This window comes from Diuraphis noxia, unplaced genomic scaffold (genome assembly GCF_037042655.1).
Source record: "Diuraphis noxia isolate RWA-SAM2 unplaced genomic scaffold, SU_Dnox_SAM2 contig0004, whole genome shotgun sequence".
Taxonomy (NCBI): Eukaryota; Metazoa; Arthropoda; class Insecta; order Hemiptera; family Aphididae; genus Diuraphis; species Diuraphis noxia.
In genome coordinates this window covers 28,891,381-28,911,632 of record NW_028301714.1, presented here as the reverse complement: position 1 = coordinate 28,911,632, position 20,252 = coordinate 28,891,381, and the positions used below count along the sequence as shown (strand labels likewise).

Genomic DNA, 20,252 nt, shown 5'->3' with positions numbered 1-20,252 from the left:
GGTTCGTAAACATGTTTTTGAAACATCCTTCAAATCATATCTTCACTTTCAACGCTACAAGCTTAATTACATCGAAGTCGAAAATTGCTTTGAACGATCGGTGAAAGTCCAAAGTTTGTATAGTTGACCGAAATAGAAGTTTTCAAACGGATTAATTTAAATTTCTTGAAGTAGAGATGTTTGGACTGGAAATGACTCCAGAGTCTTGTTGGTAATATTATCCATTTATAACATTTAATAGGAAATCATCTACAGCTATGGTGAGAATTCTAATAAACCAATTGCAAATGTAATATTCTATGAAATCGTACATTTATATTGCATATTTTAGATTTAATTTCAGATAGAAATAACTGTTTATTTTATTTATATAGACCTATAAAAGGTTAAAAAAATATTGCAGTCAATACTAATACATATTAAAATAAGTATACACATATCATCATGCATTAGGGCTTATTACACAAGAAAGGTAACAAAAGCAACGTGTATGCTCTGTAACTCTGTATATTAAACAAAATATATTATTTATTTATAGCCCTAAAGGTTTTTGAAATTATATGAATTATTATTTTCTATGTACAGTGAAATTTTCAAAATATTTAGGTATAATTTTAAGCTAATTATACCACAAAACTGCTCACATAATAAACCACATGACACCGTAACATCCACATTAACATTGCATGACACCCCGATTCATAGAGAATATCAATATAATCCGTAATCGTAATTTTGTAATTTTGATAGATACAATAAAGATATCTTATAACGTTATAAGTTATAACTTATATTGTATTTTGTCCAGCCTTTTCGTTTCAATAAAAACGTATTGATATTTTGAACAGTTCTAGTTTTAGCCTTAAGCATTAATTATTGTGTGATCAGTAATGAATTTGAGCGGAATCAGAAAAACTATTTGAGAACCTCTGATCCAGTTAGTTAGTTAGATAGATATTGCTAAAATTAGGATAAAGTTTTTCCAAACAATTTTTGAACAATTTTTTTATATGAACAAAACGCTGCTCTGTATTTTACTGTATAGATTTTTTTTCAAATACTGCCTGTACATTTTTTGAATTATTTATTTCTATTATTCCTCTTGTTTTGTTGATTCCTATAAATAATAACAATATCGAAAACAAATCAAGAATATTATAGTGTTTTGATTAATTACTAGGATACAAGAAATATCTAATTCAATTTGATATAATTTTTTTTTTTTTTTTTAATTATCCCGCGGCCACTAAGGCCATTGGGAATATTTGACATAATATATTTTATTTTATAGCATTTTTAATCTTTTAATCGTGATTGATTTTCTTTATGTGTATAAATTAATAAATGATAGCAAACAGAATTTTAAAGATTTTAGTAGCTTATGCAAACAACACTTTTTTCTCAGGAATTTTATTCGATCAACGCGCTTTAAATAATTCAGATATGTTTTGCTCATAGAGTTATCTCAAAAGCATATTTTTTTAAGATTTTATCACTGCAAAGATTTGCTTTTTCATATTTGTTTTGTTTTTTTTTTTTATCAAAATAACTAGAAGATTGTTCAAATATTATTTCGTTCGATTATTATTTATTATGTTATTATAAAAATCTATTGGTGTCTCGTAATTCCCATTGACTATAATATAACGTATGTTTACAGTTTCATTGTAAAAAAAACAAAATTAAATTATAAGAATACCCCTCTAGCCCTTTTGTGGGCTTCTTTTCGCGCCTTTGTATTATATTCCAGTTGTAAGATCAAATTTATTTATTGTAAACAGAATATAGATTATAAATAAATAATTTAAATAGAGAGAGAATATTCTTAAGTATTTTTGTATTCACTATGTACACTGAACATCTTATAGTTAGTTATTAAAACAAACAACGACGTTTGTTGTACAGAAATTGATTTTAAATATTATTGAATCATCATGTTTGTTGATTAGTGGTCTATTAATAAATTTATTTTTATTTACTATTAAAAACAAGTCAATTCATATTCTATATACACATAATTGAACAACAAGCATATGTGATAATTAATAGACCAGAAAACATTGAATGAATGTCACAATGTGGAAATCACGCATTTGTAATACCTCTTAGTCGTTAATAATTGGTCTCTATGCTATATTTGCGTTTTGAACTGAGTGGTCGATTTTGTTGATTTAGTATGGATTTTACAATAAATTAGTTATATTTGTGTTAAGGCTTTGTCGAATACTGAATTACATGATAAGTGGGCTTATACTCGTAATAACTTACTTGATGAGTTTATTTATGAATTAGGAAATTTAATTTATCCAATTCAGTACTCACGGTTTTTTCGATAGTTAGAAATCTTGCACGGCTTAAGAATAATACAATTTTTGCATAATTGTTTTAGTATTTTGAGTTTTATGTTCAGAAGAATTACCAGCTAATGCAGTGGTTTAACAGGTTTTCATGTAATTTAGAACAACGGCTAAAGAAACCATATAAGTATGAAGTTATCCAGTTGTTTTTAGTTGTATTGACGAGACAGATTAGTATTGGATAGAAGATGAATCGGGAGAGGTGTTGAGACTTTTAGATGTTACTCAGTGAGTCCGGATGTAATCATCATTATTACGTTTGTGTACACAATTATATTAGTTCATGGGGTAAGGGTTACTCTTGAGACAGAGTTCCCAGTTCCCATTAGTAATTTTTAATGGATGTATCGCTGAATGCACATCAGATTTGTTGATTGTCGTCAGGATCTATATCAATACGTAGAATGATTCAATTTAATATAACGACGTAGTTAAATGAAGCAATAAAAAAAAAATATTAAGTCTTACTTAAAGGCCACCAGACCACCGTTGAAGACGTTCAGAAAATGTTTTGAATTTGTGGTTTTTTCTCACTTGAACGATAATATACATAATTTAAAAATATAAGATGTTGGCAACCTAGAAATAAAAGTAATATGACCGTAATAAATAAACGTAAGTGGAAGATAAGTTGACGTGGAAATTGTTTAGTATTAGTTTCCACAATTATTATTTTTCAAATAAAAAAATAATTGCTACCTATATTTGAATAAAAATCGAATAAGACACAATATGCATAATATACAATTTTAATTTAAAAAATAATATATATATATATATATATATATATATATAATGTAAAGTAGTTACACGAAAAAAAAGTTAAAGTTTTACTAAAAAAGTCGAAAAAGCAATCCAAGTATATCATAAGAAGAATAAGTGGTTTCACTTAGATAACCGAATACATATATAAACTATAAAAGTGCGTTTGTATTTATTGTACATTAAACGCTTATATATGATTTAATATTAAATGCATCGATTACCGGTCACTGGAGAATTATATTTATGGTCATATCTGCTGTAATTTGTTGCTTTATACACATAAAATGTTTTATATAGTTATTTAATTATTGTATTACTATCATTATTATTTAAGTTTCAGTGCACTTATATTTTACAAATGTATATCATATATATATTGTTTAACGATTTTAGTAGTTTTATAAAATATCCGGGAATTCAATTTTAACACATTTGTGGTACCATCGTAATATAATTTATTATCAACATGCATATTAATAAATTGATATTGCATAGAATTTTGAAATTGAAATAGACGAATCAAGTATTTTACATAAAAAATATGCAAGAATAATTTAAAAAAAAAAATCGCTCATTATTATTTTATTCAATGGCTTCCGATGTAATTACGCTACTAAATTATTATATGTAATATAGATATTTTTCATAATACCGATTTGTTATGTATCTAGATCGTTCTTATTTAAGATCTTACTTTCTTTAAACGATTGATATTTTTATAATTAAATACAACTAAGTAAAATATCTTATGAAAACAATGATGTATAAATTAAGAATATTTATCCGATGTTGTTTTATTTTTATAAGCAAGCATTTTTACATATTTTAAGAAAGGTGTGAATCGGTAAATGATATCTATTATTGTACTTTATACTGATCACATGTATAATTTATCATACAACGAAATGTTGAATACAAAACCGTATTTAGCATAAAAAAGAAATATTAAATTATTAAAATATTCTTTCTGCAAGTCCTCTTAGAAAATCTAGTGGAGATTATGATCGTTATTGAATATTGATTTAATAAAAACAATTTCCACCCCCGTCGGTTTATAAACCAAGAAATGTCATATTCAGTGTTTGTATAACATAATCGAATGTAACGATGGGTTTTAAAATCACAATAGTCTTGTAGGTATTTGAAAGGTTGCCATTTCGTAAGACACTTAAACATAAAAAGATAGTGATATCCAATTTGTTTGTGGAATGCATTTTCGGAATAAATGGAATATACTTTTTTCACTCGAAATCAAATTTTAAGTACCTTATAATGATTGGTGTTCTATTAGCGTTTTGACTTTTTTTTTTTTTTTTTTTTAAAGTAATTGTTCTGATTAATAACTTAAACTACAATACAATCTTCAATTGTTTTAAATTAATATTAAACCCATTAAATTCTAAACCTAATAGATAGTTTAGTTACCTATACATTACTATGATAATATATAAACCGAGTACAAGTACAATAAATACACACAATTAGGTACATACGTAGTTCTATAATGTTTAATGACTTCAATAATTGATCATTCGAAACCTTATTGAATCTATTCATTCACACAAATTTCATTTTCTTATGAAAATATTAATTATTATTTTATAACTCACTATACTTCATTGGGATAATTTTAAATTATTATTTTTATTTTTATATAATTTGCTTGTGCAGGTGGTATGATAAGTTTTTCTTAAACCTATACAACAAAAATGTTGACTATGTCTTTCTCAAACCAATTTTTAAGCAAAACATATTTTTGTTAGTTGTAATCTTATGGATAGTTATTGTTATTATTGTTTAAACCTATGCAATTTATCAACTATTAATTATAAAACAAAACATATCAAAATATATTAACGCTCAATACAGCAAATAAATTGTAAATAAATTCTATTTTTTTTTTTTAATTTCTATATTATAACTAAATCTAAAGGAAAAATTTCATAAAGAGATACCTTTTTATTATTTTAGTGCTGAAATGTAAATGTGGTAAAATTATTCCAATGAAGTACTTCATTAAAATGAAACTGCTATATATATAGGGCTTAAAGTATCAAGCATCACATTTCTATATTTAAAAAAAATATGGTTGGTTGGTATAGATTATAGCCATAATATTATATCGCTCGTATTTTATATAATAAATGCGTTGAAATAATCAGTCGAAATTTCTTAATAAATTTTTTGTTTTTATGCACAAACATATATTTTAGATCATATTATACTATATTTTTAACTTTTTCATTATTTATTCTCCATATACTATTTAAATTTTGTGATTTCTTACATTATTTATTGCTAAAAGTATGCACTTAGTTTTGAACAATTTAATAATTTACTTTAGCTTATATATATTACTTATTTTAATACTCAATACTATTTTGACATTATTATTGCACATTGTAGATAATTGAGTCATATTTTAATATGACTATTATGTACCAACTAATACATAAAATGTTTACTAAAGTAATATTACATATAGTATCAAAAACATTGAACACAAATATAATGCTATGATAAGGACTACAAAGCAAATAATATTAAAAACAAATATGTTTTTGCATTGAGTTAATGCCATATATCCTAGCATAAGCATGTTTTGCAACGATATTGTAACTTTAATTTAAATAAAAGAAATGTTAGATACCTAATATAATAAAGTAGGTATTTTATTTGGATTTTATTATAAAAAAATGTTAGCCCATATTACTTAAAAATCGAGGTTAAACTTTTTTGTTGATATTATTAAGAAAACAGGATAGGGTTCAATCCATATACTGTATACGAATAAATAAATAAAACTGTGTAATAAAACAGTGATTTTCTTATTGAATAATCAAATAGTATTCAATTCAGATTTTATTAGCTGATATGTAATACTACTGCTGTAACTTCTTATAATCAAAATGTAATACTTTTTTGTAATAAATACGGATTTATTATCAAACCTGAATAACTAAGAAATCATTTTTAAATTTATATTTTTAAGTACTCTATGTTTACTTTAATTAAGTTGTAAATGAGGTGTATGTGCTATTATAATTGCTATGATTTCAACTTATAATAATGGATCTATACACTTACTATATTATGTTTATGTTCAAAATCATTGAAAGCGCTTAAATTTATAGTATTAAGACTAATAAATGCAAGTTTTTTTTTTTCATTTAAATTCATATTCATTTTTGTACAGTCAAAGTTGAAATGATATAAATTAAAATGTATGAATCAAATAACTCATTAAATAAAATTGTCAACGAAAAACTATGAAATTCACTTTATAAAAAATATGAGTGGACTCATAATATAGGCTAAAAACATATGTTGGAGGTAACAATTCTGATGACAGCTATAATTGTGCGACATATAAAAATTGCGACGAATAAGTGTTAAGCGTTAAGTGTAATATAAAAGCTGGATATCTTTTCATTTTAAAGCAATATAACCCGTTGTTATTGTAACTGGAGATCAATGTTGCTACCAAAAAATTTCAAGACTATGAGAACTGATGTTTTAGATTCTGAACGAAGTGATGAATGTATTGATTTTACAATGACGTGTGTTTTTTTTTGTGTATCTGTGTACAGCATAACTAGTCGACATAATGCTTCGATTTCAAACTTTGGGGGTGGTTTCCGATGTAAAATTGAAGATCCTTGGTGCATTATAAAGGTCAAAAGTAAACATTTTCCAACAGTTTTCAAAAAAATAGAGAAAAACAAAAAAAAAACGACAGAAAAACGGGAATTTTTACTCAAAACCAGTTTTTGACCAAATCGATTTTTTTATATGGTTGTAATTCAAAAACTAATCACTGCAAATACTTGAAATTATCACCAAATGTTTATGTTAGTGTTATCTATATACAGTTTTTTTGAGTTATTTATAGACCACTGAAATTTTCGATTTTTTTGAGAATTTTTTTTAAGTGTCGGTAAAAAAATGTTGGACGACCAAAAAAACTTGAAAATTTAATACAAGGTTCCTTATGATTTGTTCTTATTGTAGCTAAAAAAAATTAAAAATCGTAAGTCACAATTTTTTATAATAAGCGTTTATAGTTCAAAATTTTACGAAAACGCGAAAATTTGCAAGTAATTTTGAAATTGAAAAATCATAAAATTTTTTGCTTTTACAACTAAGTATTAAAAATACAACACTAAGTTTTCCATAAGTTTTCCTTCTAGTAGCTATAGAGAAAACTCGAAGCATTATTAAAGGAAAAATTTTAAGTGCGTTTGAATTTAAATTTTTACGAAATAGCGTAACGATAACGATTTACCCTGAAACGATTTTAAAATATTTGTTATTATTCAAAAAGTATAAGTCGTAGATACTTGAAAATTTTATCAGTTATTAAGATTGGAATTTTCTTTACATGATTTAATTTTCAAAATATTTTGATATTTTTTGAGATATTTATAGACGACTGAAATTTTCAATTTGTCTGAAAATTTTTTTTGAAGTGTCGATAAAATTTTTATAGCCCTATCAAAATACTTGAAAATTTAATACAAAGTTCCTCATAAGTTATTCTTATAGCTAGTGATTTAAAAATTATAAAAATACATAGGCACGATTTTTTTTTATTAGCATTTGAAGTTCAAATATTGACTTAATACTTAAAAATTACGGAAATTTTCAAATTATCTTAGATTGAAATTCATAAAAGTTTTTCTTGTTAATTCTAAGATTTGAGAATTTAATACAAGGCTCATAATATAGTTTTGCAATAGCAGTTTAAAAATAAAAGAAATATATAGCCACATTTTTTTTTTTACATGCATTCAAATTTTAATTTTGACAACATACGTAAAAATCACGAAAATTCGCAAATTATTATAAGCTAGAAATTCATAAAAAATTTTCTTTTTAAATCTAAGATTTGAAAATTTAATACAAGATTCCTTACAAATTCGTCAATCTTTATCACAAAAAAAAATGTCCACCGGAAATTCAAATTAAATTAGCATTTGAATTTCAAATATTGACAAAAATTCGTCAAAACCATGAATATTTGCAAATTATTTTGTAGTTCAAAATTCATAATATTGTTTGTATTTATATCTAAGGTTATAAAATTTAACACCAAGTTTTCTATAAGTTTTGCTTCAAATAGCTATAGAGAAAATTTGAAGCGTCATTATAGGAAAAATGTTTTGAGCGTTTGAGTTTTAAATTTTTATGAAATCGCGTAATGATAACGGTTTATCCTCAAACCAGGTATTCGTATATATATGATAATATAAGGTATTATAAATTATGATAACTACATGATAACTATACTAATTGATTAACCATGCCTTATGCAAAATGCGTCTTAATTGAAAAATAAAATATTTGTTTCAAAATAGAATATATGACAATATTTAAATATAATATATCCTAAACTGACAAATCATCTCCGTTCAGAACCGTTTTTCGTATACAATGATACCTATCATTGCATTCAAATTTAATCCCATCCATTACAGTAACCTACTGTACAGCAGAGCGACATCCACGATTTACCCGCTTTTTCTTACATTGCTTTCATATTTTAACAGCTTTCTAGAAAACTATTGGAGAATTCTAAAAATGACTTGTTTGTAAAGTGCAATCAATGTTTAACACCCCATATAAAGCAATGGTACTAAATAAAACTTATTGAGGTATTTTACTCCCTTAAATAGTCCTAGATACTTGAAAAAAATATGACATCATTGTAAAATCAATAACTTACTTAGTGTGCTTCTGAAAAAAACATGCTATTTATTGGCAATACATAAGACTCAATAAATATTTATGTATATTATAATATAATATAATATAATATAAGACGTACATACATTATAAATGTTAATTGTGTATATTATAATAATATATTATATATATATTGGTATAAGTATACACACAATATTATGTCCCTTCGAATGTATATTTTATTTTTATTATGTTTAGCTTTTGCTGATAACAGTTAACGTACCTATATAATTATCTCAACCATGGTAAAAATCATTAATTCGCTTAACTTACTATTATTAGTATAACAAATGAACGTAAAAAAGTAATTTTTTTATCTACGTTTTAATATAATCATAAATCAAATGATTTCATTTTATTATTTACCGTCTTGTAGTTAAATTCAAACACACAATATATTAAGTATAATCAACGTATCACAGTTTTTTTAATCTGAGGTAAAATAAATTGTATTTTAAAAATAATTAATTTGAAGCGAAAGAATGATGTCGTAGAAATCACTTGTTTTAGAAATGCAATATTGATCTCCAAAGTTGATCTTTTTTAAATTCATATAAGTACATAGTTCGCATAATTTTTTTATTCATTGACTTAAGAGGATGCTACACAACCATTTGTTGTCTCCATCTTACAAGTGCATAACATAGTAAATTTACGCTCAGAAAATCACGTTTAGCTCCGTTAGTTTATAAATTAGAATGAATCGATCTATTATGAAACTTTATATTAAGAACATTATCAGACATTCTGTGTTTATATGTGGATTTTTTTCGATAGTTCAATATTCTAGCAAGTTATATAATAAGTGTAAATTAAAAATGATCATTACTCACTCAAAAATTAAGTTATTTAAAAAAACCCACATAAAAACACAGATAATTTCCTTACCATCAAATTTTTTTATAGGTCAATTTGCTCTAATTTTTAAACTAACGGAATTAAACATGATATGCTAAGCGGCGTAAATTTGTTATGTTACCTACTCAATTGTAAGACGGAGACAGCAAATATGTGTTAAGCGTCTTCTTAATCGGACTGTTAACTTCAATCTATTTTCTGCGCATTACTCTGCATAATTTTTGGTTTTTATTTCTCTAACTCAATTTCTTTATTTTTTATGACGTACATTTAATGTAAGCTGAATCATTTTATAATATTAATGATTTATTTATTTTTGATTTCAGATGACGACGCCTGTTTTTGTCTCGTCGAGGGTATGTATTTTTATTATTTAACATAATATAAAATTTTTGTTAATTTTTAGTCTGTCATATTCATTTTTATAATATATTATATGTTTTATCGGAAATGAAGATTAAACTGCAGCTATTGAATTAACTGATCACGATACCATTACGATCATTTAAATTTTTGTATTATCAGTGACGAATGTGAAGGATTACAAATAGTAATATTTCTCTAGCCCTTATTTAGTCATCAAACGTGTATTACAAACAATAAAGCAACAAGTATTTAAGTCATTCTATTTCATAATAATACTGATATAGTGATATATAATCATTCGTTATTTTAATATTATAATTATAACCTATTATAGTGGTTAACTAGAATCTATTTACTAGGTCCTTCAAACATCAGTATATAACTGTGCTGGGAAATTTACCAAAACCACATTAATTATTGTTTCACTATATAAAGTGTATATTATAAACGAAACAAAACTATAATTTGATATTCAACACCGTTCGGAAGAAATCATATTTTTGTTACATTGAACTTGTTATACACATGTTTATTGTATATATTACCGTGTGTATAACGATGAGTCATTTATATTTATATATATATATATATAATATAAGAATCTTTTATATATATATGGAAAGCATTCAACGGCACTAACACACAAAATACAATCACGCACAGTCATCAGTGGGTAGAAACAACAAAGCCATAATAATATAAATAATACTGGATCGATTTTTGAAGTTATATTAGAATCTACATTGTTCTATAATAATAATAATAATAATAAAAAAGCATTCGGTCCATTATCGAGTGCATAAAATAGGTCTTTGTGCGTTATGAATGCCAACAAATAATGAAAATTCGCGTGTGAATGAACAGTAGTTTGTATTGTAATTTAAGTGCTACTTAAAAGGCGGTGGTGTAATTTTTTATGAATTAATTATAATACCACAACGTATGTTCAGTATTGTGTTGTAATTTCTAAATGATTTTTAGTGTGGCCTAGTGTAATGTGTAAAGTTGAACTATTTTAGAAGACCCTAAAATACATTGACAGAAATATTTATGGTTATGCAATCAAATTAATCATCGTTGGTTTCCGGTAAATTATTATTTTTATATTAAACATTTTGAATGATATTTGATTATGATTGATTCTGAAATAATTAATTTTATAAAATGAGTGAAAATTTATGCAAGATATTATGTAAAATTAAAAACTCGAAAAACAAAACTTTAAGTCTCTTATAAATTCCTGTTATTATACAATATTATATTTATTAGTATATTACCTAACTATTATTCTTCTATTATTCTTATCACATTGTAATGATGTTATATTCATTAATATCTTTTCACTTCACTTCTTATTTCATGCTTTTTTTCGTTAGTAAAATAATACATTTTGTCCTGGTTATTCTGTATTTCCGTTTTCTTTCAGTTGAAACATATAGTACAATCACAATTACAAAGATTAATATTATGATTTTCCACTTCTCAATACTTGACATATTTTTTTTATGTTAACACATCAAAATTAATACTCCAACGAATAGTTAAAACTCGACGTAAATTCAATATTATTAAGGTTGATATTCATCCTTATGTATTTAAATCAGATATAGATTTTCTAGAATATTAATAAATAAAATCATAAAAGTAATGGGTGTAGCTGTGTACATGAATATTTGATACAAGTATGAAATGAGAATGCGCTTTTAATATTTTTTTAGTTCATTTATAGCTGTAATTATTTGTCGACATCTGTACGTCATTATGACAAGTATTGTAAACTTATCAGTCTGTTGAGTGTTATACCTAACTTAAATGTATAAAATGAGAAACGTCTAAAACACTTTCAAAATGTCATATTTGTGTAAACGACAACGATAATTAGATTTCGCAAGTTATGAATCTGATTTTAGTCTAAAAGCAGGCACATACAATATTAAAAATTATTAAGTCTAATAAATTAATTAACAAAGTCTTATAAGCCAACGCTTATAAGTATTATATTATTATTTTTAATGATTTTTTTACTAGCCAATTGAATGTTAATATTTCATATTATAGGCACTTCATTTCACACCTTAACGCTTATCTATGAAACAATCTCCCTGAATAGAAAATGGATTTTGAAAATTACATCGATAATATTGGTGAACCGTATTTATTTTCTTTATGGAATGAACGTTATATAACTTTTCAATACATAAGTCCTCTGCATCTTATCAATCGTAGTTCACAGTTTTTTCTTAAACGATAAGTGCTTTTATACGATATATAACATGAGTCGAATTCAGTCATTTAGTAACGCAAAAATACTAAGTTTGTTGGTGGATAAAGTTACCAAAACGGACTGTACCATGACTTTATTAAAAAAAATCGTTAACATAATTTTAATATTTTTTCAAATAAAACTTAATTCAAAGACTAGAGATTAAAATAAATAAAGAAAGAAAGAGAGTAATAAGGGATTGTGCACAATATTTCCAAACTTAATAAAAAAATCCAATATTTAATTACGTATACATATATTATAGTTATGATAATATTATAAAAACTATATTATGTGAAAACTACTTGATTTACTCTAACATAATATAACCTGTGTTATTTGACACAAAAAATCACAATATATTTAAGCTTTTGAGATTGATTTTAGATTTAATTTGTTTATATTTTTGTTCTGATAAATATTATCTATTACATTATTGAATCTCCAAAAAATATTTGGTCAGGAATAATTTAATTGTCATTTTCATATAAGATTGTCGCATTTTGCAGAAACTGTGATAGTTATATTGATATAACCTATATAACTTTTTTTTACATTAGGTACCAAGGGCTGGGGCTGGCACTGACTTCAGTCCTTTCACCCCCCAGTCACCATCGTTTATTGAAAAAAACAATTTTATAATTTAGGTGGTCGCGCGCAAGGACAAGACCCTTGATAAACGAACCGAATACACATAAACTTGCTAATTTTTTTAATGCCGTTATATACTTCCGAGTTAACTCACCCTGGCTCTATGTACGTTGGTTAAATATAAATCTTTCATTCGCTACAAGATGACGTGGTGAATATATTTCTTTCAATTTGAACACCGATTCTTCGTATGATTTTGATTATGAATCATCTGGCAAACAAACATCTTTTAACTGACTGTATTATGCTTCCGATCCAATGTATGCGATCAAATAAGATTTTTTGCCCGCATCTTTAACTTTTAGAATGACCAACTGAGCGTTTAAACGGTATAAATAGGTATTAAATGATCCCGAACCCAATATGTGTTGAGATATAAAATTAAACATTACAATTTTTGTTCACAAAACAAAAATAAATAAATACATTTTTTCACTCCATTTTTTCGTCGCCAAATGTTACGTATTTCACTTATGACTGATGGGGACACATATCACACGCATTGACAAAGTACGACTGATTTATTGATATTAACGCACGACGGTGGAACAAATAATTATGTTATAAATATATATACAAGTAATCATCACTGATAACATATAGTGCTCACCGATAGCGTATTGTACAATGTATATACATAACACTTTCATTAAATTATGAGACTGAATCTCAGACCTTTAGTTCAACTACGTGATAGAAATGTGTATATGCACCCGTGCCGATCAGCCGTGCAGGTTTTAAGTCGATTAGTTGTGGAATTAGTTATTTAGTTAATGACATATTCACGCGGGTGAATAACTTAATTAATCTATTGAATCTGATCTAAAGTTGAATTTAATTAGACTTAAAACTATCAATAAGGTACAAGTATGATACCTCGAATTGGATATTAAGTTAAAGATATGTGCAATAATATTTATAAAACGTTTTAAAACCATTATTTTTCAATTTTAATGTTAATGTATTTCCGTAGATTTAAAAAAATTGCAAGAGAATTCCTCAAGTTTTGTTTGTTTTTTGCATTAATACAAAATTATGTTATGTTTAATGTATTATCTAAATGTAACATTTGGAACGAAATATATTGAAATTAAAACTGTTTGAAAAAAAAAAACGTCCACAGTAATTTAATAATATAGATTAAAAAATTAAAAATATCACATTATGATATTTGCACTTAATCACATTTTTTTAAATATTGATACTTAAAAGTAAACATACTTGTTTAAACAAACAATTAAAGGGAGTGCATTTTTTAAAATCATCTCATTTCTCCAAAAATCTGGGTTTGACAAAATTAAAAAAAAATGTATTATCTTGAATTGATAATATGAAACAATTTTAGCACATCTACGTATACAACTTTTAAATATCAAATTTATTTAAGATTAGGTAGTTAAATCTTAAAATTAGTTAAAATATATATCATGGTCCTTGAATTCAGCAATATGTATTTTTACATCTAATAACTAAAATTATATTTATAAAACTATTAATACAACATAATTTTAATAGATTTAAAATATAGTTAATATCCATAATAATGAATTTATACGATTTTCAACACAAGCAATATGCAAAAAAATTTACATTGTTGTTTAATTTTCTGTTAAATGTAAATAAAAGCACTTAAAAATATTAATTTTAATATAGGTATGAAAAGAAATTCATTTAGTACATAATATTATGCATTATGACTTTTTATTACAATAATCATCACATCGAATTTTTCATAAATTTTTTTTAGCTAATTTACTATTTGTATATAGCTGAAGCATAACATAAATATTAATTTTATTTTCGTGCATTGTGGACAAAAAAAATATGGGGTTAAATGTACAGAGATATTTTCAATAAAGCTCGAGTAGAATTTTATTTTATTAGGAATATAAAATATATCGTGTTAGCAATAATCTACTCAACCATTTCACAATACCTACTCCAGAGAAAAATATTTCCTTACAAAATATATAATTTCAATAAATACCAAATCAGAGTATAATATTATATTAATTTACTGTAATATTGTTTAGTCTCTAAAATTCAGACTAATTAATGATTATCACTAGGAATTAATGTATGTTACTGAAATAAACCACAGATGAGAAACTGGAAATCAAAATTTTGTATTTTGAACACAACTGGATATAATTATGTACAGTATATACTTCATATAATAATTGTATATGACATATTTTTAGAATGAATATAAAACAGATATGTACGCAAAGCACCGCATTCTCGCATTTGACACGATTCTGCTATATTGTTCAAATAAACATCGTCTATGTGTTAAGTTTGACTGGATTTCAGTCGATTCACGGCCCATAAGACTTATCCTGACACCCACTACGACCAAGAAAATTACTTAGAATTAACATTAAAAGCGCTTATGTCAATTTTTTTTCAACAGTGAGTTTAGTACTTACTAAACTTTTGCTATAGTTGTATATACTTTTTTTTAAATCGAATATTAAGTACATTTAAATGAGTTTCTATTAAGTACAATAAGGATAACACGGCGTGTTGGATAGGCAAACTAGCTACATGATCATAATAATTATTACATCAGTTTTCGGCTGTTTATTCTTATTTTTGACTGTCTTGTGTTTAATTTGAGTAATATGTATAGACTAATAGGTTGCTAACACTAATAATAATAAATCAACAAATTTGGCCAGATAATATAAATTAAATAGACTGTGTTATAATATTTCCTCACACGACATAACAATAACATGAATTTAATACAAATAGATTATAAATAATAATATTAATCACATATTCACATAGGGGTGTAGGCGCCCACCTACTATATAGTATGAATATTGGACCAATCACTTATCATTCAAAAATAATAATAATAAAATAATAAGACCGTGACTATAATGATACAATAAACCCCACAAAGGCCACAACAATATTGATATAATGTCAAAACCAAGTATCTATACAAATAACAATGGGATAATATGGAATATAGATTAAAACCACGTATCAAGCATTATGATACTGCGTTACCGATCATTGTCGACCACTCGATCGCCCATATGACTTCATATAAATGTATATCGAAGATCACCCCGACGTCTGCTCGCCTCGTTCAGGTCCCGCGACCCACACGTTGATTGCTGCCCGAATGTCCGACGTCCTTTTGATAACCGATTGGATTGCACCCACGCACGATCACTATTGAATCGCTGGTCACTCCTTACGTGCACGTTTTTTAACACTCGTTGCACCCACGAAATAAAAACCACATGCCACCGACGACAACTAACTCCAATTTAATAGCGATTTTATTGTGCGGCAATGCGATGCGTAAATATATTACGTATACAAATACTGCGACAACAACAATGGATCGGTAAAATTGTATTTAGGTAGCACGACGACAGACTCGACAAATGACGACTGAATACTACTAAGATATGTAACGTACTAGTGACCCGAGGCGATAGACCTTTGTTCTGGTGGTGGGACCTGGTTCTGCACGGAACGGGAGAAGGGAGTGAGGTTCTTTTTTAGAAGATTCTGTCCTCTAATGGCGGAGACCCATGACCAAATAACTATTGTCACTGCTAGAGTCGGTACCGAACACTTATATCAGATATAGCAGGGATGGGCAACTCAAAGTAACTAGCGGGCCACTTTTAAATACTTTAAAATCTAGCGGGCCGCAGGAGAAATCAAAAAAAAATTAAAATTTTATTTTTTATTTTTATTTATTTATATTTACAATTATTATTTAATGTGATACTTGAGGATGAGGTTTTTCAATAGACAATTTAGTAAAATCCACTTCTATTTCTGTAGCGCGGGCCAGATAAAAAAGGTACGCGGGCCGCATGCGGCCCGCGGGCCGCCAGTTGCCCATCCCTGAGATATAGGACGTACTTATATTATTATTTTTGTCTTTTACTATAAAGTTCCAATAAAATTAATATAAATTAAGAATATATTATGATGATATAATATATTTACAAAGATTGTAGGAATAAGAAAAAATTACATTTAATTCATATTTAATTAATTCTATTTTACAGCTTACACTGTAATACACGTGTAACTTAAGTTAAAAATATAGTGGTACCTATTATATTCCAAATTATGATTTAAACTATTCGATAAAATGTGGATATTTAAAAAATATCTAATTAATAAAAAATAAATAATTATTATTGTATAGTATTCAAAATGTAACTTTAAACCTATTAACAGACAGCTTGAATCACTCTTCCTTTTTTTCTTATTCCACTGTATAATATTGTGCTGAAAATATAATAGTGGGAGTTAAGCGCTGCCGAATTAACTATTGTATTTTTAATAGAGTTAGAAACTTTATCTGGTTGTACAATTTTATATTATTTTTAATAAATGGTACATGAATACCATAAAAAAAACTTGTTAACTGGGTACGTTTGTAGTGATGAAATATTATCAAGATGCCATCTGAAGTGTAGTATAATAATTATTATACCGAAATATTAGTTTATTATAATAAAATCTGTGTTAATAAAAGTTCATACCTACTAGCTAAAATGTAATAATAATTCGAACTTATAAATATAAGAACATTTTTATAATTGTTTACAAGCATTTACAAGAAACTTAGAAACTAAATCGTACTACCTGATATAGAAATGAACAATTATAAATGCACAATTTAAAAAATCAACGTTCAGTGTTGGTATTAGCTATTTAAAGTCTTATTGATATTGATTTGATAATAAAATAATATAACACATTTATCAAGTGTTTAAAAAAAAATCTATATGTACAATATGTACATAAACTCAACACACAACGCAATAAAAAAAAAAATTGTGAATAGTCAATAGATGCATTATATTTAAATTGGTTGGTTACATAAAAAAAAAAAAAAAAAAAAAAAAAAACACTTCAAAAATAAATAACCATAATAAAATGCCAATTGCAGATAAATATATTAAAAAACAACAATAAATAATGCATAATATGATTTTTGTTTAAATCAATATATATACACTTTAAGAAGATTACACTAATACTGCGAAATATTATCGGAATTATGTTTCAAAGGAGTATATATTTCGTGAACGTATATACATTATTTATATATACGGTACAAAACTTTATATTATAAGCGTCAAAAGCAGATGCAAAAAATTGTAAAATCTTTAAAGGAAATGCAAAACCAAATAAAATAGAACAAATAAAGGAACAACAATATAAAGGTAGTAACACACGACGTTGAACATAATATAAGTATTACCTATACATAAACGATTCCCGTAACTTGTAAGTCATATTATTAAAAAATATTGCTGGGGATATTTGTGAATAAAGTAGATTAGATTCGTCTATAAATTATATGAAATAGATTATCTACTGTAGATAAATATAATAAATTATATGATCATTGTACGTAAGACGTAAGTCTCAAATGGTTGAAATGCCACGAGTACGCACATGACGGAATAAATGGATTCACTATGGGAGAAGGATAATGTGTCGAATACGTTATTTGATTTGGACTGTTTGATAAAAATATCATTAACGTGTTTGAATTTTTAAGGGTTCTGTGCTTTTAAAAGTTTTTGATTTTTTGAAACATTATAACTTTATTGAAGATGATTTATTCTCTAAAAAAATTTCGACTTTGGATCAATTATTGTTAATATAATATTATAATCTAAGTATACAGTATACTTTTTTTTTTTATTTCCACAATAATATTGTTGTTCTGCAGTACATTATATTATATTTATTAATGGTAGATAGTATAGCTATCAGAAATGTTATTTTTTATTTTATCATAGGTATATAATATGAGATAATAATATATCGTCATATCAAATCAATTATTTACCCCACCAAATATATTTTTTGATTTTTCTATAAATGTTGTGGAATCTCGATAATACACGGAAATTGGGAACATTATTTTTTTCAATTATTTTCAAAACTGTATAAAAAATAAGTTAAAAATAATAACTAAATATATTATCATTGAAGTTATTTTATAATATACATAAAACATAAACAAAAAGGTCTCGAAAATATAAGTAGGTCACACACTCTATTAGGTACAAAAATACCGTTGGCAGGTATCCAAATTAACAATCTTCCATTTATAAGCAACCATCAGATCATAATGGAAATTTTAGCATGTTTTGGTAAACAACATTTACCTAGAGAAATAATAAAATGCGTTATCAAAAACCAGCATTCATACTCCATCATCATATGTCGAATTGTTTGTTTTCTGAAAATGTGTCCCAGAGCCCAATCACAGAAGACCACTATTATATTGATCCTATTATACTATGAACTACAGACTAAAATCTTAAAGGATTATACAACCAGCACAAATACCGCTTAAAATCTGCAGCGACTTCGCTCTGGATTTAGATATCTAATTTTGAAGGGAAATATTTTTTCGACAAAAAATAAATGATATAGTTGGTCTTATAAAATTTACCAAAAATTTCAAAAACAATACAATTTTATCAAGCCTTTTGTTGAAAAAATACACAATGACATTGTTAGTAAATAGCATGTACAACATACTCACTGATGTCTATATTTACAATAATTATGGTAAACGTCATACGTTAATATAACTTATTAAAGTATTATTATATTAATTAGTTTGGTAAATGCTAATACACTATTCGATGCTAAATACGTAATATATTAAACAAATTAAAATGTATGTATATATTTGTACTTAGAATTTTTTGGAGGATTAATAAATTTAATTTATTATTATTATTTAAAAAAATAAAAATAAAAGAAGAGATGTTTTACAAAATATTATAATATTATTAAATATGCGTATCATGTAGTACTATATCAAGATCTATTTCAGAAATTAAATGTTCCACATGGCTAATTATTGCTATCTTATCTCAATTTTATTTACTTTTGTAAAGTAATCAAATATATTGATGAGGTGGCTGTAGTCCCTTTGTAAATATTCAATGTGACGATGACGTTTCATTTGGTCACACACTACCTTTGCTACCAATCGATGTTAATGACATTTATTTAAATTTTAAATATATCATATTATATCTATATATCTTAAATACTTTTAAGTTCCAATTATAACAATTTACGAGGAAACATTATGTAGAAGGTGGCCACGCAGTAATTAATTTCGGAAAAAATTGTTTAACGTACAAATATATTAGAATAAATAAACTACTAGAACTAATTAAAACGAGTATGCAGTGTACAGATAGAGGAATCAAATTAAAAGC

At 25.7% G+C, this 20,252-nt stretch overlaps 1 protein-coding gene across 4 annotated transcripts in view; it reads left to right on the top strand.

The window, feature by feature from the left end:
* The window catches only part of LOC107173168 (uncharacterized), a 186,136-nt gene that overhangs the window by 23,074 nt on the left and 142,810 nt on the right, over positions 1 to 20,252 (top strand). For all 4 annotated transcript variants that reach the window (XM_089227488.1, XM_089227487.1, XM_089227485.1 and 1 more), the window contains exon 2: positions 10,052 to 10,081. In XM_089227488.1, coding sequence (XP_089083614.1) covers positions 10,052 to 10,081 — 30 coding nt within the window. The remainder of the gene's footprint in view (positions 1 to 10,051; positions 10,082 to 20,252) is intronic.